Raw genomic sequence first — 26,453 nt, 5'->3', positions numbered from 1 at the left:
TTAACTCCCTACAAGTTTGAAATTTACCAAACACACCCTAAGTACAAATCAGCAGTCAACTTGTTGACGGCGACCACACACCAATTGCTATCCCAATCATCCCTTGAACCATTTCCCAGAAAATCTACCCAAGATCCGACTGAAATTGGTTCAATTTTGACCAGATCTCTCCACCGCTAGTGTCAACAACCCAAGCCAGATGTTGCCACCGTCGGCGTCAACAAACCTCCCTATTACCACGAAAATACTCCCATCAGCCTCCTAACTAAAACTCACCTCACCCCACCCTCGTTCGCCTCACCAATCGCCGACTGTTGTTGTAACAAGTTTTTTTCAATTTCCATCGATTCACTCACCGAAAATCACCTATGTCGTCACCATTTCACTCACTAGAAATCATTTTGACCGCCACCATTGCACTCACTAGCCCTTTCTCTTCAAAAACCTAACATCTTGACCTTCAATTGTTCACCGATCAGTGTCCCAATTTCTAGAGTTTTTGATGAATAAGTGAAATTGCTAACATGACCGGTGAAGGCCCCGAGTCCCGGTCTGGGTTTTAAAACATTGCAACCAAGCTATAATTAAACGACCACTGATCAACAAGGACTTGCAATCTATATAATACCCTAGACTGGTCAAAGCATTCAATAAGTTCTAGCAGACCGAACTCTGGATTTCAAGAGACATTCGAAAAATCAATGTGCATGCTCCTCAATTAACTCTTCTTTAAACGCTAAAACTTATTTTACATTATTTTTAATATTACAATATTACATATACAATTGATGTAGCACTTTAGTAAGATTCAATAAATTGACTAGCCTATGGGGATTGGGGTACAAAAAATCAGAATGCAGGGAGAAAGAATAAAGGAGTTGCATTGATGAAATTATGCCACTTAAACTCCACTTGGGCGTTTTCCTTCCATGGCATCCTTCTTATTACGACAATCAGCGCAAAGAAAAGGTCCTTGCCAGGGTTTTGAGCTGGTGGAGAAGATGGAACCAGCATGGACAGAGATGCCCTCACTTGGTGCAAGGTCAACTTGGCATACAGCGCAGGTGAAAAGACCAGATGTTGATTGTGTGGTAGGTTCATCATTTCCCAGTCTGCAAGATGCATAAAAGGAAATGACTTCGATGCAGATAGACATATATGAGAAAAAAGTTGTCACAAAATAGAGATTGGGTTGACAACAATGAAAGCTAGTTGTCTAGCCGCATATTAGTTCCAAAGCACAGATAAATTAGCTATATGTAACACACTCTTTCCAGAATATGTTTTCGTTGATTTTTGAAGTTTCAGTACAGATACAGGCCCAAAGTTCCCACTCCTTTTGAAAAGCAATTGACGAATTCACAACTTTTCAAGAATAGCCATCATGTAAAGTAAAAGTAGTCTTGTTCTCTCAAATTCATCCACATTTCCACTTTTAAAAGTATGTACCTATGAACATACCATGTGCACCCACCCCTTTCACTGACTAAGAAGTCCAGTGATATTATTACCAGTAAGATTAAAATTTAAAACTAATGTCTTTTATAGTAGTTGCAATAACCTATTATCAATCCCGGATATGACAAAATTAAGCACAAATAACATGTTTAAAATTTTCCATGTTCAAAATAGAGGTCAAGAGCATGACTTTAGTTGGACATCATTCTTATCTAGTGCTTTTCTTTTCCCGTCTCTCATCATGTCCAATTGTATACCTAAGCTAAATACCCCTAATTTAAATTTATACTGCGCAACTTTTATAAGAAGGAAGAACCACAGATGGGAACTAGATTAGGAAATCAAAGCATAATCATAAGCCTCCCAAATCAATCACAAAATAAAAACTCAGAAAAGCAGAGGAACTACCAACCTTTCAGCCAGCATTGCTGACCCTTCTTCAAACAGTTCTTCAACAATTCCTACAGCTGAAAGCTTCTTAGATAGTTTATTTGCACCATCATGGGACTTCTTCCTAAATAGCAGTGCCCTAAACCTGTTCTGCTTTTTGGGTGGAGGCGAGGGCGGTAGTGAATTATCAGGAGGAATTATGTCAACAACTATGCAAGTTGTGTCATCTTTTAGTCCCCTTGTCCTTAAGGCTTCCTGAACAATGATTCATCAAATGCAATAAGAAACTGGGTTGAAAATTCGTTAAAACAAAAGTTAAGCACCCAACCTAACTACAGGGCTAGCACTGCAAAATATTAAAGCATCAAATTCTCAAATCACCTTCACAACTTGTCTAGCAGCAAGTTCAGCTGGCAATCCACGGCAAAGACTGTGCAGCCATTTCTGAGGATAGGGCATTCCAGATTCCATCAGAAGCAATAATGAGCCTCCCACCTGCATTTGATAGCTTTTACACGAATGAAGAATGTTAGCATTCATGCTGAACACTGGTATAGTATTTTCACTCTTAAATGCCGAGGAATCATAGACAAAGAAGCACAGAACAGAGAACTAAGAAAAGAATCAATACTTCACAAGTAAAAAACATAAATAGAATATAAAAGATGGACACCTTCACTTGTTTGACGAATGGTATTGGTACAATAAACTCTCCAACATCCATATCTCCAATTGACCTAGAAAGACACAGACCACCAGACTAGCAACGGAGTGAACCAATTTGTACACACCGTAAAGGATAATATTAAAAGAGAGACAAAAGAAATCATGTTGTTTAACGTTAATGAAACTTTGGTAAATGAGTAATATAAGAAAGCGCCTCACCTCAGCACCACCAACAATGCTAAGCCTCCCAACTTCACCTCCACTTGCAGTTACACGTTCTCTCCTGCACTCACAGAATAACCAATTATTATTCCCGTACAGATTAAGGGAAGAAACAAAGCTTTGAGATAGACACGCACTCTTCCACGTTCTCGTCAAGTCTATGGTCGAAAGTTAAGGTGGAAACGGCACCCCCTTGAGCATCTCCTACAGATGCAACCGTCACAGTCCATCTGTCAAATATGACAAACGTTGCTGCGGTTCCAGATGTTCTTATTTGCAGATATATCATTGCTCCAATTGTTCTACTTGTGTATATTATCCACAAATATGCAGAAACGTGGAAGAAAGCCGATGAGGTAGAGAAATTGCTTAACAATCAGCTATCCTGGATGCCTAAAAGGTACTCTTACCCTGAACTAATGGCAGAAACAAACAACTTCCAAGAAAAATTAGGCCAGGGTGGCTTTGGATCAGTTTACAAAGGGCAACTTCATAGTGGTTGCTTAATCGCTGTTAAGGTACTTGAAAATTCCAAGTTCAGTGCTGAAGAATTCATCAATGAAGTCTCTACAATTGGTAGAATTCACCACATTAATGTAGTACAACTGCTTGGATTTTGCTCAGAGGGGGATAAACGTGCACCTGTATATAAGTATATGACTAATGGATCACTTGATAAGCATATCTTTTCGAAAGAATGTCAAGTTTTATCATTTAATTGGAAGAAGCTCCATGAAATTGCTTTAGGAACAGCTCGTGGGATTGAGTATCTGCAAAACGGCTGTGATTTGTGCATTCTTCATTTCGACAAATATCTTGTTAGACCATGATTTTGTCTCAAAAGTTGCTCATTTCGGATTTGCAAAATTTTTTTCAAAGGAAAATAATTTTGTGTTTGTTAGTGTGACAAGAGGTACAATAGAATACATAGCTCCCAAGTTAATTTCAAGAAATTTTGGATCTGTTTCTTCCAAGTCTGATATTTATAGTTTTGGTATGTTGATACTGGAAATGGCTGGAGGAACAAGGAATTCTAATATGAAGGCAGCTCGTTCAAGCAAAGCATACTTCCCATCGTGGGTATATGACCAAATAGATAAAGGATGAGATTTAGAACTCCAGAATGCAACTGAATTTGAATCCGTGTTAGCAAGAAAACTTTGTATAATTGGGTTATGGTGCATTCAAGTGATGGCAACAGATCGTCCGTCGATGACAAGAGTAATTGAAATGTTAGAAGGAAGCATTGACGGCTTGCAAATGCCTCCTAGGCCTTTCTTTTCTTCTTCTATCAAGATTTTTCTATGAAAGAGATTCAATCAGATTCTTCAACAGAGTTTCTTCTATCTGAATCAGTGAACAAATGCTCATATAATAATACTGATGCTTAGTTATTTGCCTTTGTAATATGTTGAAGTAAAATAAAACTTAAAGTTTCTTTCTACACAATCTTGTGCAAATTCAGTAAGGAATAAATACTTTATTTTCTCTTAAAGCTAAAATACATGAAATTTCTTCACAAAACAATACCAATTGTTGGGTCCAAAATTGTAGGCCCAGTTTCCTAATCAGCCCAAGAGAGAAGGGCTTGAACCCAGACAAAGAAAAAGAAGGCCCAAGGCCTGTTAAATGAAGAAGTGGGTTAAACCAATTTCCTTAAGAAAAGGGAGAAGGAGAGAAAATGGAGGGAGCATCCCACACACCATTCGAGTAGTGGAAACCAACTCCAACCTCCCATTACTGAAGAAGCCTACATAAAGGAAGCAAGGTCTTTTCCAAGCATTTTGGAGACTTTTCACACAAGTAAAATGTGTTTACTTATGAAATGATGTTGCTAAAAATGGTTAATTATCGAAAGAATATTGATCTTACAATTGAAAATAATAGTCAAATTTACTTTCTAAAGTGGATATACAACAAATTGAGCCAAGGAAAAGAAGTTAATCTTGAAATTGAGGAAGATGGAGATGACAAAATTGCTAAGAAGCTTTCAATTGCAAATTCTTGAAGGTGATTTGCTGAGCTTGGAGATGCCCGAAGCTCTTTGTTTCGTCAGATGTTGTCATATTTGTACATTTATACATTAAAGACATGGTTGTAATAAATTTGAAACCCAATTTACCGATGGTGCTCCTTTGTTTCTTACTTAAATTTGTTTGGATTGATTTCTATAGCTTTATTTTATTGTTGAACTAAATCCCTCGGTCCCTATGCCGTAAGTGAAGCATTCTTGAAAAATAAAGAGTTACTGCTTTATATTTTATAATTGAATTTCGAATTTAACATAAAATTTTAATAAATTTATTGTACAATTGAAGTTAATGTAAATTGCCAGAAAAGCTAAAACAATATACTACTAGAAAACTAAAAATGTGTTTTGTAACTATTCAAAATTAATCACCGGTAAATAATTTGATGGTATAAGAGCAAATAAAGATCTAAAGTTTACATGATCTCTTGAGTTTGAGTCCTTGCACCTACTAATAGTATAGTTACTAGAGTTTTTATCCTATCAGTAGTTTCAAGATTCAGAAAGATTAATTGAAGTATACATAAAGTTGTCCCTGACATCCTAGTAAAAAAATAAATAAATAAATAATAATTCAAAATTTCTTAAGTTTCTAGGTTGGGCTTCATTTTGGGCATGTACTTTTTGAGTAATGGAGATCCACCAATTAAGGGGTAGAATTGTAATTAAAATTAATATATTAAACGAAATAAAAGAGTCGAATATTCTAATTTAGCAAAAAGCCGAAAGCCTTTGCTCACTCACGCTCACCTCTGGTCTCTGTCAACATTTTAACTAGTATATTCATGGCTATTAAACCTGGGTTTTCTTTCAAATTTTATTACAGAGAGATTTGGTATCTCTTTTATCCAATGAAACTAAATATATGTTGACAGCAAATATATTTTATTACTATATTTTTCACGTTCATCAATACTAGTTTCTTGTAAGTTTACATCCAAGACTTATTCTCTATTAAGAATGTTTGTTAGCTTACCATCTTTTGCTTATGGTTCCATTCAATATCACAAATAATTTAATAATCTACTTACTTATATCAATTAATCAAGGTTTTAAACTTACAGGAATAGTAACACAATCACAAGAGCTTTGAAATAAATTATGAGATAGCTAATTGAATTGTCATTGCAAATCTTTCTGGTTTGAGCTTTATCATGGGCCGGGTGTTAAATCTGAAAAATGGAAGTATTTTTTAATTAAACAAACGATTTCAATGATTATTTTAATTTTGGATTTAGGATTTATGTAAGAAATAAAAGTTTAAAATAATAAAACAGAGTGTGGGTATAACTAGAGTTTTTAATATATCATTTCTCGTAATTATCTTTGTCAACATAACAAACTTTTGAAAGTGGGAGATACTGATCAAATAGGTGGGGGTTAAAAATCACTTCCCCATCAATTATAATCTCAATGAATTTATGCCTAAATAAAAGTGAAATAATTCTAATATTCTACAATTTTTTGTTTGAAGGAAGGATTCCACCCAGCACCTAGAATTCCATCAGTTCATCTTTGTATTCTTTTTATGAGAGAAATTGACCCAGTACCCAAAATTTGGACTTTTGTCAAAAAGTAAGCACAAAAGGCATAGTAATGAATAGGATAACTCTTGCTTTGTTTCGTGGGAAAACAACTGGAAAGAAGACATGGATTTAAATATTAAAAGCTTGCTTTTCTATTGTGTGAATGCATTCTGTATAAATATTTTAAAGTTCTATTCAATCAGGATTAAAATAATATAATATATAGTACCAATCAGTACGAAAATGTCGATGAATTTGTGATGATAAATTGACCAATTAAATATGTCAAGTAGCAAAATGTTGTTAGTCTCATCTATATCAAGTCGATAATAACTCTAAATCCAAGCACATATCTAAAAAAAATAAAATGCAAAAGCTTATCTTCTCATAGATAACTCAACTTAGATCATCATCAATTGAAATGAGATCGATAAACTGCAAAATATTTAAATTGGTGTTGCGTGTGAGATAAATTACTTGCCTCAAAGAGGCAATCAGAGGAACCTTCATTTCGATATCAAGGCCCCCACAATATATTACTAGACAATAATTTTCAGCCAAAGTTTCATATTAGTTATGAAAAGATATTCTTAGGGATAGTTGGATGCCATAAATTTTTTATTTCATACATAAATATAATTAATTTTTAGTTGAGATGACAATTCCATTTGAAAAAAGAAAAAGAAAGAAAGTACGGTGATAATTTTATGAAAACTTTAAAAGCTACAACGAACGTAGAAATAGGAAAGGGTAAGATTGTTATTTGAGTTTTGTCCATTGGGCTTGATTTTGGGCCTGGGCTTCTCGGCAAGCATATGGCATGTTGCATCCTGAGAAAATTGGTGCTTGTTAATTTGATGGCAACTTAGCTTAATTTTATTTTGCTTTTTCTTTTTCTCAATGATATCTTGATGGGTTTAAAGGGAATTGTAGTTGGAAAAAAAAAAAAAAAAAAAAAAAACCGTGAAAGCAGATCATGTTTTTTAATTTCTTTTTCAATATTTGATAATAAGTGATATATTTTTGTGTTATGGATAGAAACATCTTAAACTGGTGTTTTTAATATATCATTACATTGTTTAAAAATAATTTAAGAAATCTAATGTAACTATAAAAGTATTTAAGAAATAAAGCTTAATATTTAAATTTTAAAAAAATTTGCATGAACACTATCAACGGGTATTCTTGTTTAAACAAGTGATCATGATGCTGATGTTGTGTGTACACGACATAGATTAGTAAGGTGCCTGAAGTTGGTCCGGCACCCTGTTTCAAAAAAAAAAAAAGGTATTCTGAAATTATAATTAAAGTAAAGAAGGCAAAGAAAATACTATATATGTGGAGAGTTTTGAATTGAAATGAGAAGAATTCAAGGGGTTGATTGGCAAAAAAAAAAATTAAATGATTAAGATGCTCTCTATTTAGATAAAGACTATTTAAAAATAAATAAAAAACCAACTTTAAATGGATACGTCTAATTTTGTTATATTAAGACTCATATAGGACAAACAAACACACTTTTAGACTTCATCTTTCTTGATAATCCATTTTCCATACACAACATATGTTATAGATGTAGTATTTGATTAGTAACTTCAGGAGACTGTGTAATTGTAGATATCAAGATCATTATGTTGATTTGTGAGTGTCATATTTCCATCGATAACAAAAAATATAATATGAACAACTTAAACAATGGTGGAGAGTATTACTAGTCTTCAATAGAGGTCCTAGTTTTCTTACAAGAAACGTAGCTTGTGCACCAGACAGATTGATGAAGTCCTATCAATTTCATATCTCCATCTTAATTGTCTCTACATGAGAGTAGACCCAGCATGAGTCTTCTTGTTTGAAAAGCACATGGGCATCAGAGAAAATAAGGAACGCTGCAAAAATATCATGCTTGTGAGGTGGGAAAAAAACAAGTGGAAGACATGGACTTTCCAGGCTTTGTAATTTGAAACCCATTTCCAATTTCAAGAATATCAGCCTGTAAAAGTGACAAGTGCTTGAAAATACCCTTTTTCTTAATGGTTTATTGGTGTTATTTGTAGGAAATTAGGTTCAAGTTGTGTGATTTGGCTTAATTATTTCATAAATATCTTTTATGGGATCACATGTATGTTTATGTGTTTTTCGGTTATAAATGTTTAAAATAATATTCGGATGAAGAATTATTTTGGGGATGGAAATTTGTGCAACTGGAAAAGCGGGTTCGAGATTCGGAGTTAAAACGAGGAAGTTATGACATTTTGAAGATTAATTATAAAATCGGAAACGTTTGAGTATTGAGCATGTCCGGTATTTTGATGTAGCTAGAGTTTTAGACCTCTTTTGGTGGATTCTTGAAGCATTGAAGCTAACAAAAATATCTACAATTAGTATTGAAGACTTCATCGAATTTAGAAAGCTTCATTCAAGAAAAAGAGTATCTTTGTGTGCTACGGCACAAGTCTACCCATGCCAGGCACAACGATAATGAAATTGAAGATTACACGCATGTCGTGGCACAAGTCTACCCATGCGCGGCACAATGACAGATGAATTGTGATTTGTGCGCATGCCGCACACAGTAATCATGCGTGGCATGTCGACGATTTCCTAAAAAATTTGGATTTATGTAATTATGTAATTATGAATTTTTCCAGATTGAGAGCTTAGTCTGAATAGGATTGTTGTAAAACACTCCTAAAACCTTAGCATATAAATAGATGTCCTTAGCTATTATTTAAGGGGAGAAGAGGATAGAGAGGAGATTAGCAGCTATTTGTAAATCAAAACAAAAACTTTGGGATTTTGGTTCATCATCTAGGGAGGTTTTCTTTTCATCTTTCTTGAACTTATGTTTACAATGGTTGCTTATTTTATTTGATTATGAACTATATAAGTTCATAGGGCTAAGATGTAGCCCAAGTTTATGAATGTGCTCATTGATTATGCTTAATATATTTTAAGCATTCTTTCTAAGTTTTTTATAATGGCTCTTAATACTTCTTCCTTTGGTAACGAGAGTGGATTGATCTAATGACTAGGTTGAGATCAAGAGATGATATTTAGTTGGTCTAATATCATAAAATCATAGGTTGAGCAAACATTAGAGATAGGTTACCACGTCTGTGAGGCTTTAGCAAATTCTGTAGAGCATAATGATCTTTAAGACTTAAATTAATTTAGAGATATTTGGGTTAGTAATAAAGGGTTAATCTTGTAATTGTTCGAGAGAAAGTTATTGGAATTCTAGAGAGTTTGGCCTATAGAAAAAGCTTAATCATTTTAGTAATAATTATCATACCTAGGATTAAATTGGTGTGAATATGTGCCCTAAGTTTAGTCAAATTGTTTTACAACCAGCCTTTTATTTGATTTGTGATTTGTGATTACGATTAATCAAATAATAATAGGATAGTTGTTTGGTAGTGGTAACTAGTATTCTCTAGGGTCATATCTGTTTACAAACTGTATTACTTGCTAATTCCGTACACTTACAGAACCCCTGTCAAAAGTGATGTGACCTTTAATATAGTTATCTAGAGAAATTATATCATATCACAGTGATATCGTATCTAAAACAATTATAAATCAATATGGTGTGTGTGTGTATCTATATGTGTGTGTGTGGTGTGTGTGTGTGTGTATAACAATAGATTTTTTTTGTTCAGCGTCATCAATCTTCTCCATTGTATAGATAAATAAGAGAAAAAAAAAATAAAATAAAAATAGAAGTATTGGGATAAGTTCACTAGGTTATAATAAGGATGAAATAGTACAAATTTAGTATTTAGGTACTATTAGTATTTTACAATTTTTTTTTTTTTTTTTTTTTTTTTGTAACAAGATCAACTTGCCCACATCTCAATTAATCTCCAATATCCTTTGCATACGTACAAGCCAAAGACCAAATCATGATATGGTAGGGGTCCTAAGGTTTGAACCCAAAAAAACAATGAAATAAGAGACCTCATTGACCGCTAGGTCAACCTCTTAGGGTTATATTTTAGATTTCTCTATTATCAAAATGCCTATTTGTGATGTAAGCTTGTAGAAATATCAATTTGATTAAACCATTTCATTGCAATAATCATTAAATGGCGGAGTTGGAATTCAATAGTGAGGGGTAAATTTCAATATATTATATATAATTTTCAACATAATGATAAATATTAAAAAATATTAATTATTTTTATTTTATTCATTGTAATTACAATTGCTTTACTCCGTTTCGATGTTGAAATCCATCATTGTCAACATTGTTAAAAAGTCAAATGAAAGAAATGAATTAACTTTGAAAAAAAAAAAAAAAAAAAAACACATAAAAAATCCTAATTTCTAAAGGTAAACCAAATAAAAAATCATGTAGAATAGAATTCTTAAGATAATAAGTGACTTGACCTACATGAAACCACAATTTCTTTTACATGCATGAGTTGAATGAAAATTCTATAACATGAGCCTTAATTATTTATAACCTAACTATCTTATTTATTTGTTTTGGACAGATTATTGGACTTGGAGGGATAATTTAAAAAATATAGACACTATTTAGGTGTGTATTTAATTTTATAAAAATTATGGTTTTTTTTTTTTTCCCTAATTTTAGTGATAGCCCAGGATCGTGGGCCAATGCTGGCTCCGCCACACATAAAGATAATATGTGAAACCTAAAAGCTAGATTTGGAAACAGGAGTTTGTCACATCTCTCGTATCAAATAATACTTTTGCGAGAATCATAAGACAAGGAGTTTGTTAAAAAGAGAGCTTGCGCTGTTGTGCACCTATCATTCATAGTATCCGGCTATATCCTGAAGAGCAGGAACCATGAGGACGGAAGAATCATCAACTTTCTCAAATCTGTGCTTTCCCTGGGATCTTTCTATTCATCTGAAATACAATCAAGAGAAGGAAGAAATATGTTCTCCTTCATGTGGAAACATAAAAAACATAAGCTACCCTTTTCGCGTAGCGTAAGGGCGACCGCAGCAAGTGTGGTAGTCGTTACTTTGAACTTTCTTGCCAGAGCAACAAAACTATCCGGAAATCAATTCAGGAAGTACTATGTGAAGAAAATTTCATAATGAACAGATTATCAGTGTTGTGATATCAACTTAGCCGAGGAAGCTGTTCTTTCCATACAAATCTCTGTCAGCACAGAATTTTCCTCCGGATTATATTTATGGATTATCGTTATGTTGACAATCTTGCCCACAGGAAAGACCTTCTGTCTGCCAGATTTTTGAGGTGCTCGCTGAATATCAGCGATCTGGCTTATGTAAGAGTTCCTTGTTTGAGTGGAGATGGCTCACAGTTTATTACTTATCAAGGTGATGAATTTATATCGATCCAGTGTCATGCTCGCTAATTCAGTGGTTCCATTTCAAAAGTCTCATTATAGGATGAAAAACATATCCTTTAGAAACCATCCGGAGGTTTCTGCAGTCAGGTTTCGTCTTAAATGGTCAGTTGACTGCTTGGATTGTGCAATTGGTCTGTTTATTTGAACTGAAACGCTTTCTTTTTCTTGCCAAATCGGAAGTAAGCTTGTCTATATAATATATATAATTGAGAAATTAATTATTGTTTATTTTAGAAATTTTTTGGATCATAAGAAATTTAATTTTTATTTCATGTCCTCTTATGCAGAAGTACCGATTATTATTCTTATGACATTCGTCACGAATAACTTGGCTATGGTTGCTCTTGGTTTGATCAGAGTTATCATTTTTCCACTTGCTCTATGTCTGTATGTTATTCACAGATATAGAAAAAAGTGGAAGAAAGCTGACGCATAGAGAATTTGCACAATCAGCAAACTGGATGCCGAAAAGGTATCTTACGTTCAGATAACTGCCATGACAAACCACTTCAGAGACAAGCTAGGCCAAGGTGGGTCGGATCAGTTTATAAAGGGCAACTTCATACCGGTAGATTCAGCTTGTCAAGGTACTCGAAAACTCTAGTCAGTGCTGAGGAGTTCACAATGAAGTTTCCAAATTGGTAGAATTCACCATGTTAATGTTGTACGGTTGTTGGGATTCTGTTCCGAGGAATCTAAACGTGCTTTGTTATGAGTATATGCCTAATGGATCACTTGTATCATATTTCTTGAAGAAAAGTAGAGGTGTATCATTAATGGGAGAAACTCACGAGATTGCTTTAAGATAGCTGTGGAATTGAGTATCTACATGAAGGTTGGCGTGTGTGCATTCTGCATTTTGACATTAAGCCTCAAAATCCTGGAGACCACATTTTACTCCAAAAATCGCAGATTTTGGCCTCGCAAAATTTTATCCAAAGGAAAATGATTTTTTGTTCATTAGTAAAGAAAGAGGAACGATAGGTTACAAAGCTCCGGAATTAATTTCAAGGAATTGGAGTTTTCTTGTAAGTCAGATATTTATAGCTTTGGGATGTTGATATTGGAAATGGCTGGAGGAAGAAGGAATTCTGATATGAGAGCAGCTCGATCAAGTAAAGCATACTTCCGTCATGGGTATATGATAGGATAAAAGATGGAGAAGATTTAGAACCTGAATTTCACTGAATGACGATGTCATAGCAAGAAAACTGTGTATAATTGGGTTATGGTGCATTCAAATGAAGCCAGTAGATCGACCCTCAATGAGTAAAGGTGGAAATGCTAGAAGGAAGATTGACAACTTGCAATTGCCTCCAAGCCTTTTTTTTCTTCCTCTCAACAGAACCGATGAGAGTAATTGAATCAGATTCTTCATCAGAGCTGCAAATATCTGAATCAATTGAGGAATAAGCTTGTATAATAATGATTGTGATGTATGTTTTTCCAATGGAATGTATGGAATAAATAAAATTCACATTTTTGTTCTTCACCAGTGGGTTATTATAATAAAATATATATGCAATTAAGACTGATACTAAAATATATAAAACAGCTTTGAATCTTACAGAACTCCAAGTTGAATCTTATCCCACTCCCATTTGCATGTTTTGCCACAATCTCAGTTCACACACATCCCTATCTAATCTTGTCACTAATTTCTTGGCATGTTCTATAGCATACAAGACTAGATGGAGCCATTCATAAGGCTTAAGCCCCTTGGGTCCTACAAAAAATATATATAAATGTATACAGTTTCATTCTAAAATCTTATTTCTAATACAGTCACCCCTTTGTTGAGGTCCCATTTGGCCCTTATTTATTAAAAATCATCTCCCAAACTCTACTTCTCGTGTCCAAGTTCTTTCTCTTTCACCATGATCCTTGGGGTGTATACAATCCTCTCCTCCTTTACCTTTCTCAGGAGCCAAATATCTTCAGGTGGAAACACTGATCAAAATAAATATGAGTTTGTAAACCAACAAGATGCTCCCAAACGGAACCAACCATAGATTTCCCTTCAGACTCAGAAATAATCAGTCAAGGTCTTGTGGCCTTGAAGGGTTTGAAGTGCGCTTCAATAACAAGACTCAGCTAAAACTTCCTTTCACCGGCGATTACTATGTTCAAAAAATTGACTATCACAAGCACATTTCCTTTATGGATGTGCACGAGACACCACGTCACTGCAAAATCTTCACTGTGCTAACCTCTCAAACTTCAAATCGTTCTTTCCAATTCAATACTTCGGATTACACTATGTTGACTGCTCAAAATGATCGAAGATTCACAGTATGTTGTTGGAGCGATTGATTGTAACAGAAATGAAAGTGATTTTGTTTACGCAATATCTGCAACCGAGTTATGGATAATCTGCCTTCAATTGCACTGTAATCAAACAGTTAGAGTTCCGGTTAAGCAGAATCGGCTGCATTTCAAGGAGTTGTCCTGATACCTTCATCAAGAACTATTGTCATGGAATGGAAAGCCCGTGCTGGATGCTATCACTGCGAAAAATCAAAGAATTATGTGGGTTCAACACCACAAGTAATTCAACAATTTGTGTCAAACAAAAACGTAAGTTACCATTAAGCATTTTTTATTTCTTTATCAAGTTCTGAACATAATGAATGTCACATGCGATTCCTCAAATTTATTTCTTTTTAAGAGCTTCATTGACCTTTATTTATTTGCACATATAATTCATGCTCTTGCTTTCAGATTTGTAATTCATGATTTGCACTGTTTTCTTTCTTTCTCTGGATAATGGGTAAAGGCTAATTACATCCCCTGTCTGTGTATCATTCCTTTTTATCACCTAAAAGAATTCCTTATACTGTCGAGCATTACCCAAATGAATTGAACTTTATGATCATTTCAGGGTGTTAATTTGCTGGCTTGTGACATTAAATTAGATACTTTTAGGAAAATATTGATGAGTTCTGAAAATTAGAACTTCTATCAATTTTCAATTTGAATGGTAGCATCTACTTCTCTCATAGTACAATATATGAAGTCAACACAAAGTTTATTCCTCTACAAAGCAAAGCATTGAGCGCCGGACCTAACCGTTTTCCTTTTGAGATGCAGATTCTAGGTAATGGATTAATAGCTGGATTATTGGAGGAATTCTCTTCCTTGCATTCACATTCGTGGTAATTCTAATTTACAAATACAGGAAATCTAGAAATGAAAAACAAACCCAATTGAAAGTGGAGAAGTTCCTTCGAGACTACAAGGCTGTCAATCCAACCAGTATACATTCCGTGACCTTAAGAAAATAACTAGTAAGTTTAAGTACAGACTTGGCAAGGAGGTTTCGGAAGTGTTTTCAAAGGTAAACTCTCTAATGGAATTCCAGTGCTGTTAAAATGCTGAAACATTCAAAGAACATGGTGAAGAGTCATCAATGAAGTGGCGACAATAGGTGGATACATCATTTTAACATTGTTCGCCTTCTAGGATTTTTCTCAGAAGGGGCACGACATGCTCTTGTTTATGAGTTCATGCCCAATGGACTCTTGAGAAGCTATCTTCTCAAAAATAAACAACTCAAATCATCGATATGAGTTGGGAGAAGATGTGAACATTGCAATTGGTGTTGCACATGGAATAGAGTACTGCATCAAGGATGCGACCAAAGAATCCTTCATTTTGACATCAAGCCTCACCATATATTACTAGACCATAATTTTAGCCAAAAATTTCAGATTGGGCTGGCCAAGCTATGCTCAGGAAAAGAGTATTATATCAATGACAACTGCTCGAGGAACGACGGGCTATATTGCTCCAGAGCTTTTTTCTAGACACTTGGAGAGGTGTCTTACAAGTGTGATATTAGCTTTGGGATGATGTTACTAGAAATGGTTGGATGTCGAGAGAATTTTGACTTTAACATCGAAAATGCAAGCCAAGTTTATTTTCCTGAGTGGATATACAACAAAATGAGCCATGGAGAAGAGCTTTGCTTAGAGATTGAGGAAGATGGAGACGAGGAAATAGCCAAGAAGCTTGCAATTGTGGCACTTTGGTGCATTCAATGGAATCCAACAGAGAGGCCTTCTATGCCAATGGTAATACAAATGCTTGAAGGTGATTTACAGAGCTTGGAGATTCCCCCAACCTTGTTTCTCGAGGATGAAATGGAGCAAATTGATATATTAAAGGGAATTGTAAGAATATCTCGTCCAAATTGGCCAGTATAAATAAGATCTTCTAGTTCTTGTAATCATGAGGGCATTTGAAATAAGTGCAGAAAAAGTTAATATTTTATGGTTAGAACTTTCTGTTAGTTTATTCAATAGATATTTGATCTCAATAATTGGAATTTTTGGTCCAATTCCTGCGATGAATCCACTATATCATAATATTATTTTGCAGATTATTATATTATATGAGCTATAGCTTGAACACAACACAAATGCATCATCACTTAAAAGTTTCTTTCATTTTTAAATCTATATTGTTGGTGGCTATCCATTCGACATTTGTAGCACACATGAGGATTTAATTTCGTCTAATAAAACACTAGACAACTCAAAACTTTAAACTAATTAAGGGTTTCCTTCGTCAACAAAATGAAAATTAACAAATGAGAGTCTCACTTATAGCAACACTACAACAAAGCAAATAGATATTCCAAACAAACTGCAAATATCTCCCTTTTTTTTGGGGGGGGTAATCGAGGTGTCCAACCAACTTGTTCACCTCAACTAATCTTCGAAATCCATTAAATACTCTACAAGTCCAAATGATCAAGTAAGGTGGTCTCAGGATTTGAACTCAAGAACTCAAGGAATGGAGTAAGCCAACCCCTTAGGGTTAAAATCGGAACCACTAATATCTCCCTACTCCTGCTTGTTTACAAGGAATAACCCAAACTTGGAAGTAAACATAAAAATTCCATCCACTAATGATTTATTTTAGCTTTGGGCGGGCTTCTTAGTTATGGTACACAAGCTCCTGCAACACAAAGCTGGTAACATGAAGTGGCTTTCATTAGCAAATCTTTTGTAAAGAAAATTTCAGTTTTGAGCAACTCTTTCGCTCTCTTTTACTTTGTGAATCTTGTGTATTTAGCTGAAATTAGCCAACAATTTCTGGTATTTCTTTTAGACCCTTGTCCAGAAGTGTCCAATTAGTCGAAAGAAAACTTGAATTCATCATCTAAATGGGATCTCATAGTTTTTGAAGAATAAAATACTCAATTTTTTTTTCTGTAATAGCATGAGGGTGGAAATGGTATGAGATATGACCAAAAGATATGAAGCAAAACAAGTGCAGTGACTAGAAAACGACTTCCAATATATAAATATTCTGTAGACATGAAGCTGGCCTGATATATGTCAAAGGCCAATGCTTCTCAGCTTCTATGTGTAGTGGGGTAAGGCTATGGCTATTTGCCTCATAATTCATGAGAGAGAGAAACTGGTAGCTGAAAAATCATTAAGGAACCACAAGTTACATAAATAATATATGTATACAAACTGAAATTGCATATTATGATTGGATGAGTAAAAATTAAAACAAGGAAAAAAAAAAAAAGTAAACGTTCAAGTTAAAGTGGATAATATGACAATCAGACAATTACTTGCATTAGTTTGAAAATATAAAATAACTATGTTAGGATCCCATTGAGGAGAAAATGAGTGGGCATGTGGGTTAAGGGTTGGGCACCCCTCTGACAAGCTAGTTCTCCAAAGAGGGTTCTACCAAACCCACAAAAAAACCATACGTAACCTAATTCCTATCAAAGGCCCACTATTCAGTCCAATCTTATCAATTTGGAAGTGAGTTCTTATCAAATAGTATCAAAGTCAAACCCTGCCCAGCCCATGTTCCAAAAGGGGGACCTGGGAAATGGTCACCCAGAGTGAAGCCATCCATAGTAGGCCAAATGGACATTGTCTAAAGCGTGTGAGAATGTTAGAATCTCACATTAAAAGGAAAAAAGGGTGGGAATGTGGTTTATAAGAGCATCTCCAAAGACTCTTTAGACCTAAACTCTTATTATAAAGTCTATCTATAAAAAGAAGAGTCCAATATGCTCTTTATCTAAATATAAATTAGAGAATAGGTTTAACTTTCTACATTTAGAAGTCAAATTCACTCTCTATCCTAATTTTAATTAATAAACTACAAGTTCTATGCATTTATTTATTAATCCTCTCTCCCATTAAGGCTTTCTTAAAATAAAGAGCATCTTCATTAAATTTAAAGAGTCTATTGGATTTGAATAAAAATTGTGTTATTTATATTTAAAATTAATGAAGATGCTCTTCAAAATAAAGAGCACCATTGGAGATGCTCTAAGGGCTTAGACATCCTCTCTTGGCAAACCGGTTTTCTAATCAAATATTATGAAAAAGTTACCTAAATTACTCAATTTGATTTTAATACAAATCAAATGATATGAACATTGCTATAGCCCTCGGCACCTACCGTCGGCGAGTTAGGGTCAATTTTGAAAGGAAGACCAACAAAAAATTTAAAAAATATGTTTGCTATTGAAAGATGAAAGCATTTGCACAACTTGCATTCCTTTCTATTCAATCCAAGATTGCCCCAATTTCCAAGAGAAGGAGAAGAAAAAATTGGTTTATAAGGGCTTAGCATCTCTCTTAACAAGCGGTTTTCTAATCAAACTATTGTGAAAGATTTACGTGAACATTACTCAATTTGATGTTAATACAAATCAAATGACTATGAACATTGCTTTAGCCGCGACACCTAATGTCGGCGACTTAGGGTCAATTTTGAAAGGAAGACCAACAAAAAATTTAAAAAATTTACTATTGAAAGATGAATGCACTTGCACACTTGCATTCCTTTCTATTTCATCTGCAAGATTTGCATCCAATTTCCAAGAGAAGGAAAAGAAAAAACAGTGCAAAAATTTATTAAAAACTAAAAGTTGAAGGCTGTTATGAATCTGTAATGGATTAAACTCTTGTTTTTAGTCTTCATTTCCTCTCATCTTTTTCTTGTTTCCTTGGCACAAGAAGGGAAAAAATTCCATCAAAAGTACACCTTTTACTGCAGAAAATTTGGAACTGTCAACTTCCCCTTCACCAATCTAACACATCCTGATTGCGGTTCGCTGAAAATATATGACTGCGACAAACCTGTTCAAAAGATTCAACTGGGAAAGAAAGGGCCATGGTTTTCATTGCAGGCGGTTTCAGGATAATTCTCTCGGGCTACGAGATCCGGAGTTCAAAGTGATAGATAAACAACCTGAGCTGCGAATCCTTCAGGAATTTAGCTTCCATTTCTCCTTCCCTCACTTTTGAACTTCCCTACAATCAAATCATGTTGAAGTGTCCCAGCACTCAAATTTACCCAGCAAATTATAGCTTGTCTTGCACTGATTCCAAGACTATGTCATTTTTCAATCACAAAAATGGTAATTTATCAAGTCCCCCAGCTCAGTGTTCACCTGTTCATTTTCTGGTGAAGAAGATCCGGAAACTGTCAATTTTCTCAATTTATTCACTGGTCGTTCGGATCTGAGTGAGTAACACAAGAATGTTACCAGTGTCACTGAGAGGAGCAAATGTCAAACAGATGGCAAAGGAAAATTCATTGTTCAAACTCAAGAACAGGTATAAAAATTTAGCTTCAGATAGGCAGATCGGTTTTTATTTTCTCAGAAATTTGGAGTATGACAAATTGGTCACATGACTTCATCCTAACACCATTTTATTTGTACTGTTTAGGAGATGCAAAATTGGGATGAAGCTGGGCATAGGTAATTTTACCATTCTATCATTAATTTTTTTGTAGTGTAATTTAATTGTCTTATTTACTAATCACCTTCTGCAACTTATACATAACTTGTAATAAGTGGTGAAGTCATCAGTTTCAATTCCTGTTGGTCTGTTGATTGCAGCCATATCAGCAGGTGGAATTGGCATATTGATTATTCTAGCTTTTGCTTCCGGAAAATATTGCAGAGGAATTGTTCCATCGTTCTGGAAGAAAAAAAATAAGAATTATCAAACATTGAGGTCTTTTTGAAAGACTATGGATCCCTTGCCCCTAAAAGATACACTTACTTGGATATCAAGAAAATGACTAATTTTCAAGATAAACTTGGCGAAGGAGGCTTAGGAGGTGTTTACAAAGGCAGCTCTTGACGGTCGCTACGTAGCAGTGAAGGTCTTGAATGAATCTAAAGGTAATGGTGAAGAATTTATCAATGAGGTGGCTACCATTAGTGAACCTCCCATGTAAACGTAGTCACTCTTTAGGCTTTTGTTTTGACGGTTGTAGAAGAGCTCTTCTCTATGAATTGTACCCAATGATCTCTTGAAAAGTTCATATATGAGAAAAAATCATCAAGACAAATCATCAATTGAAGTGGGAAACATTGTATCAAATTGCAGTAGGCATAGCACGTGGATTGGAGTACTTACATCGTGGCTGTAACACTCGAATTTTACACTTCGACATAAAGCCCATAAATTCTCCTAGATAAAGACTTTTGTCCAAAATTTCTGATTTTGGTCTTGCTAAAATTTGTCCCAAAAAAGAGAGTAACATACAATGACAGGTGCACGAGGAACTGTTGGATATATACTCCAGAATTATTTTGTAGAAACTTGGGAGAAGTATCCACAAGTCAGATGTTTATAGCATGGAATGATGGTTTTAGAAATGGTTGGAGGAAGAAAGAATATGAAGTTGCAGTGATCATGAAAGTGAAATATATTTTCCACACTTGATTTACAACCGTTTGAAATAGATGAACTTGGCGCAAGGCATTACAAGGGAAGATGATCAAGAATGTGCAAGGAAGATGATAATTGTGAGCTTGTGGTGCATACAAACTAACCCTTTAGACAGGACACCAATGGGCAGAGTTGTGGACATGCTGGAAGGGAGCCTTGGCTGCTTGCAAATCCCTCCAAGCCTTTCTTATCTTCTCCAAGATCAAGACCAGATTCTTCAACACCTTTATTCAACCATGATGAATCTAAATGAAGATTCCCCACCAAGAAAAATGACTTCATAAATGTCAAATTTTCTTCACTGAAGATTTATACAAAAATAATAAGTGATGATGCCTTAAATTTCATTTGCTTGTCATAGCTTAAGCTTTGAGTGGTGCATTTTGCATAAACCATGTATTTTTTCAGTTGAGCAGTGTTTTAATAACCAACCAGGGTGAAACTCGGCAAAGTTGCCGGTCGGGTTGACCGGTTTGACCGGGTGGCCAAAAGTTTAAAATTCACAAATACACATCAAAAAATCACTTAACTCCCTACAAGTTTGAAATTTAGCAAACACACCCCAAATACAAATCAGCAGTTGCCTGGTTGGCGACGACGAAACACCAAATGCAATCTCAATCATCCCTTGAGCTATTCCCCGGAAATATACCCAAGATCTGATCGAAATCGGTTCGTTTCACAAACTCTCCACCGCTGGTGTCAACAACCCAAGTTAGATCTCACACCGCCGGCGTCAACAACACTCCCTACCACGAAAATACTCCATAAACTCCTGACCAAAACTCATCTCACCCCATCCTGTTCACCTCGCTAATCCACGCTGTTGCCGCAACAAGTTTTTTGGATTTTCGGTCGATTCACTCACAGAAAATCACCTGTCGCCACCATTTCACTCACCGAAAATCACACTCTATCGCCACCATTGCACTCACTGACCTTCCTCTTCAAAAACCCAACATCTGACCTTAATGTTCGCCGATCATTATCCTAATTTATAGGATTTTTTAGAATAAGAAAATGAGAAAGTTGCTTTACAAAGATGCATACAAAAAAGGCATACAAAGACAAATCCTACCCAATCTTTATGATTGTCTTTCTCTCTCTCTTTTTCCTTCTTTAAATTTATCTTTGTATGCATCTTTATAAGTGTAGCATTCCTCTAAGAAAATTGCTAACATGACCCAATGAAGGCCCCGGGTCCCGATCGGTTTTAAAACATTGCAACCGAGCTATAATTAAATGGCACTGATCAACCAAGACCTAGAATCAATATAATACTCTAGACTGGTCAAAGCATTCATAAGTTCTAGCAGACCGAACTCTGGATTTCAAGAGCATCCGAAAAATCAATGTGCATGCTCCTCAATTAACTCTTCTTTAAACGCAAAGCTTATTTACATTATTTTTAATTTTACAATATACATATACAATTGATGTAGCACTTTAGTAAGATTCAATAAATTGACTAGCCTATGGGGATTGGGGTACAAAAAAATAATGCAGGGAGAAAGAATAAGGAGTCATTGATGAAATTATGCCACTTTAACTCCACTTGGGCGTTTTTCCATGGCATCCTTCTTATTACGACAATCAGCGCAAAGAAAAGGTCCTTGCCAGGGTTTTGAGCTGGTGGAGAAGATGGAACCAGCATGGACTGAGATGCCCTCACGGTGCAAGGTCAACTGGCATACAGCGCAGGTGAAAAGACCAGATGTTATTGTGTGGTAGGTTCATCATTTCCCAGTCTGCAAGATGCATAAAAGGAAATGACTTCGATGCAGATAGACATATATGAGAAAAAAGATGTCACAAAATAGAGATTGGGTGACAGCAATGGAGCATTGGAAAATTTTAGATAAGGCAATGAAAGATAGTTGTCTAGCCGCATATTAGTTCCAAAGCACAGATAAATTAGCTACATGTAACACTCTCTTTCAGAATAAGTTTTCGTTGATTTTTGAGCTTCTGTACAGATACAGGCCCAAGTTCCACTCTTTTAAGAAGCAATTGATGAATGCACAAAATTCAAGAATGGCCATCATGTAAAGTAAAGCAGTCTTGTTCTCTCAATCATCCATATTTCCACTTTTAAAGTATGTACTTAGAACATACCATGTGCACCCACCTTCAATGACTAAGAATCCAGTGATATTAATGCCAGTAAGATAAATTTAAAACTAATGTCTTCTATAGTTGTTGCAATAACCTATTATCAATCCAGATATGACAAATTAAGCACAAATAACATGTTTAAAATTTTCCATGTTCAAAATGAGGTCCAAAGCATGACTTTAGTAGGAAATCGGTCTTATCTAGTGTTTTTCTTTCCCGTCTCTCATCATTTCCAATTGTATACCTAAGCTAAATACCCCTAATTTAAATTTATACTATGCAACTTTTATGAGAAGGAAGAACCACAGATGGGAACTAGATTAGGAAATCAATGCATAATCATGAGCCTCCCCAATCAATCACAAAAAAAAACTCAGAAAAGCAGAGGAACTACCAACCTTTCAGCCAGCATTGCTGACCCTTCTTCAAACAGTTCTTCAACAATTCCTACAGCTGAAAGTCTTAGATAGTTTATTTGCCCAATCATGGGACTTCTTCCTAAATAGCAGTGCCCTAAACCTGTTTGCTTTTTGGGTGGAGGCGAGGGCGGTAGTGAATGTAGGAGGAATTATGTCGACAACTATGAGTTGTGTCATCTTTTAGTCCCCTTGTCTTAAGGCTTCCTGAACAATGATTGATCAAATGCAATAAGAAACTGGGTTGAAAATTCGTTAAAACAAAAGTTAAGCACCCAACCTAACTACAGGGCTGGCACTGCAAAATATTAAAGCATCAAATTCTCAAATCACCTTCACAACTTGTCTAGCAGCAAGTTCAGCTGGCAATCCACGGCAAGATTGTGCAGCCATTTCTGAGGATAGGGCATCCCAGATTCCATCAGAGGCAATAATGAGCCTCCCACCTGCATTTGATAGCTTTTATACGAATGAAGAATGTTAGAGTTCATGCTGAAGACTGGTATAGTATTTTCAATCTTAAATGCCGAGGAATCATAGACAAAGATGCACAGAACAGAGAACTAAGAAAAGAATCAATACTTCACAAGTAAACAACATAAATAGAATATAAAAGATGGATACCTTCACTTGTTTGACATATGGTATTGGTACAATAAACTCTCCAACATCCATATCTCCAATTGACCTAGAAAGACACAGACCACCAGGCCAGCAACGGAGTGGACCAATCTGTACAGGTTAAGCAAATCTTAGAACACCGTAAAGGATAATAGTAAAAGAGAGACAAAAGAAATCATGTTGTTTAACGTTAATGAAACTTTGGTAAATGAGTAATATAAGAAAGCACCTCACCTCAGCACCACCAACAATGCTAAGCCTCCCAACTTCACCTCCACTTGCAGTTACACGTTCTCTCCTGCACTCACAGAATAACCAATTATTATTCCCATGCAGATTAAGGGAAGAAACAAAGCTTTGAGATAGACACGCACTCTTCCACATTCTCTTCAAGTCTATGGTCAACAGTTAAGGTGGAAACAGCACCACCTTGAGCATCTAATATACAACGAGAGTCTCCTACAGATGCAACCGTCACAGTCCATCTGTCAACTATGACAAACGTTGCTGTGGTTCCAGATGTTTCTCCTGAAGATGATTAAACAAGTATAGAGAGCATTAGTTAGTTTTCCTTAATCTCATGAAAAGGTAGTTCAAATATAGATAACAAAAGATAGCAAAGAACAGAAACAAGAAAAAGGGCCAATTCCATGCCTCTGCTCTGAAATTCCTTGTCTGTCTTCACAAATCCAGCAACCAATGCCCGAGGTAAAGCCTGAAGCCACTCATCCCGCCCAAGTCCACGGGGAATAGCACCCAACACATGATTCAACAAATGCTCCCTCGTATAAATTGCTGCAGCATTCCCATTGTGCCCATCAAAGATCTGAAATTTTGCATTAAACAGTAAATCATACAGAACAATAAAGATAAATACAGCTGAAGAAGATCAAATGAAGGATGAAACCTAAAACTTTACATCCTCACAAAATGATGCACGTCTAAGAGATCAATAAATCTAAATTCAACAAGCTAGACAATCGCCTCTGATTTGTAAGGTCTATTCTCATAGATTGAGTGAAGGTAAGCTTGAAAGATGACAGAAAATTTATGACCCTAGGCATCAACAAAACAAGATAATCTTCTTTTCCCACCAAACGTAATTAATCTAGTAGAATAAAGTGTCCCACAACAATCCATAATCTGATCTAAATGGTAGACGCATGAAGTTAAGTTTCAAAATATTAGTCACTAAGACATGGCAGTCAATACACAAAAACTAAGATCTACACAAAAAGGGGACAAGAGTTACCGCAAATACGGAGAAAGTAGATGAAGAATTCCCAGGTACTCTTTGGCAATCTGTCTTAATCAAGAAATAATCCTCTCCTTTCCTAGACTGAGCCGCATGCCCATATCTAACAGTCGGCTTCTCCATCTTCTCACTCTTCATCTCTCTGCTGATCAGAGCAGCAAGAGGCACAAGATCATGGTGGTGGTGATGACGCCTCCCTTCTCTAGATGCCATATCTACCACTTTAATGTCTTTGGCTGCAGCCCAAGACCTCAAATTCACCAAACCCTTGGCCTCACAAGCATATTATTTCTCAACACCTCAGCAACTTGAGATCAAACTCAGTCCTACTCAATCAAAATGCAAAGTCTTTCTACTAAAAAATCTGCTCAAAAATTCGTAAACTTGATCCAAAACTTCAAAGTAAAACACAATCACTTCCCAAAATCAACCCTAAATGAAGTTCCCAACTTGATCTGCATCATCAGCCACAAACCAGAAACAAATGTAAGCCTTACCCAGATAACAAAACAAATCATACTATTAGAACAAAGCAATTTCACAACTTCACTTGGAACAACAAATCAGTTAACATAAACCACCACATTCCTCTGATATTTGTAAACTAAAATCTGCATCAAACAAAATACTTACAACTGTACAAGCAAGAACAACTAAAGATTCCAACTAGAAACAAGAAATTTATGAAGTTTCAAACTTTTTTCCACAGTCTTTTCCTTATTTTTCCCCACAAGCAAAACAGAACAAACTTCCAATAGACAAGAAGACAGAACAGGAAACGTAAGTTACCAACGAGAATGTCAGAGTGGCGTCTGGACCAAAGCCAAAATGCAGATCTGCTAACAACAACAACAAAAACAGCAGTATCCACGTTGCAGCTAAAAAAAAAGAGAGAAGAAGTAGAAGTATCAACACGGAAACGCAACGCGTTTTGGTGACAAGATATGAACTGTAAAACCCATTAACTTAAAAGAAAAATACCATATCTTTCGTGGATTTATATATTATAAAATAAAATGGAAGAAACCCAGTTCACAGAATAAACAAAGATTGAATCTTTGCCCATAAAAAAAATTGATTTTTTTGAAGAGAAAGGAAATCCCAGAAAGAAATGTTTGGTTGCTTCAAAAGACAGCTCTTTTTTTTAAAAAAAAAAAAATTTTGTTGAATTTTTTTCGGTTTTGGTCTTGGTTATGCGTTGTTTGGACAATGAAAGGGCAGTCTAAAAGTAAAGTTTTGCTGACAGTATAAAGTGATCTGGCAACAAACCCACATTCTATTTCTGATTTTCTGTTAAAGTTATTTTTGTTTTTTATGTTTTCATAAAATTTAAAAAAAAATGCAAAAAAGAAAAACCTATAAAATGATGTGTAAAAGTTAAAATCAAGTGCATGTAATGTATATTTTACACTTCAATATTCATCAGAAATATTATTGAATTAACATCGTTATTCTAAAAAGAATATTTGAAAAAAAAAATTTTAATCTATTATTGGTATGTAATCTAAGTGGTAAAAAATATTTTTGTAAGGTTTTTATTAAAAATATATATATAATTCCCACATGATTATTACATGAAAGTAAGTGTAAATATGTTATATGATTGTGAAATTAAAAAGTTATTGTAGCATGTGTGACAAATTGATAATCATCAAATTTATATTAGTTAATAA

General features: G+C 35.1%; 1 protein-coding gene across 1 annotated transcript; it reads right to left on the bottom strand.

Moving 5' to 3' along the window:
• Positions 1–728: 728 nt before the first annotated feature.
• On the bottom strand, positions 729–25,976 carry LOC116141693 (probable protein phosphatase 2C 15). The gene is made up of 9 exons (XM_031427165.1): positions 25,570–25,976; positions 24,778–25,235; positions 24,180–24,351; positions 23,900–24,053; positions 23,760–23,823; positions 23,529–23,636; positions 23,238–23,363; positions 1,871–2,103; positions 729–1,112 (listed from the first exon to the last, which is right to left on the bottom strand). The coding sequence occupies exons 2-9, from the start codon at positions 24,991–24,993 to the stop codon at positions 902–904; spliced, it is 1,284 nt and encodes a 427-aa protein (XP_031283025.1). The 5' UTR covers positions 24,994–25,235; positions 25,570–25,976; the 3' UTR covers positions 729–901.
• Between the last annotated feature and the right edge of the window lie 477 nt (positions 25,977–26,453).

This window comes from Pistacia vera, unplaced genomic scaffold, assembly GCF_008641045.1.
Source record: "Pistacia vera cultivar Batoury unplaced genomic scaffold, PisVer_v2 Contig40, whole genome shotgun sequence".
Lineage (NCBI taxonomy): Eukaryota > Viridiplantae > Streptophyta > Magnoliopsida > Sapindales > Anacardiaceae > Pistacia > Pistacia vera.
The sequence above is the reverse complement of the archived record's forward strand: the minus strand, read 5'-3'. Positions and strand labels throughout refer to the sequence as shown.

Bases quoted from the DNA above. Each gene is read 5' to 3' on its own strand.
- LOC116141693 (XM_031427165.1), bottom strand. From the start codon at position 24,993: ATGGCATCTAGAGAAGGGAGGCGTCATCACCACCACCATGATCTTGTG. The intron at 24,352-24,777 runs GTAACTCTTGTC...GCAAAATTTCAG, and splicing joins CTACTTTCTCCGTATTTGCG to ATCTTTGATGGGCACAATGG. The intron at 23,364-23,528 runs GTATCCATCTTT...TTCGTATAAAAG, and splicing joins CATATGTCAAACAAGTGAAG to CTATCAAATGCAGGTGGGAG.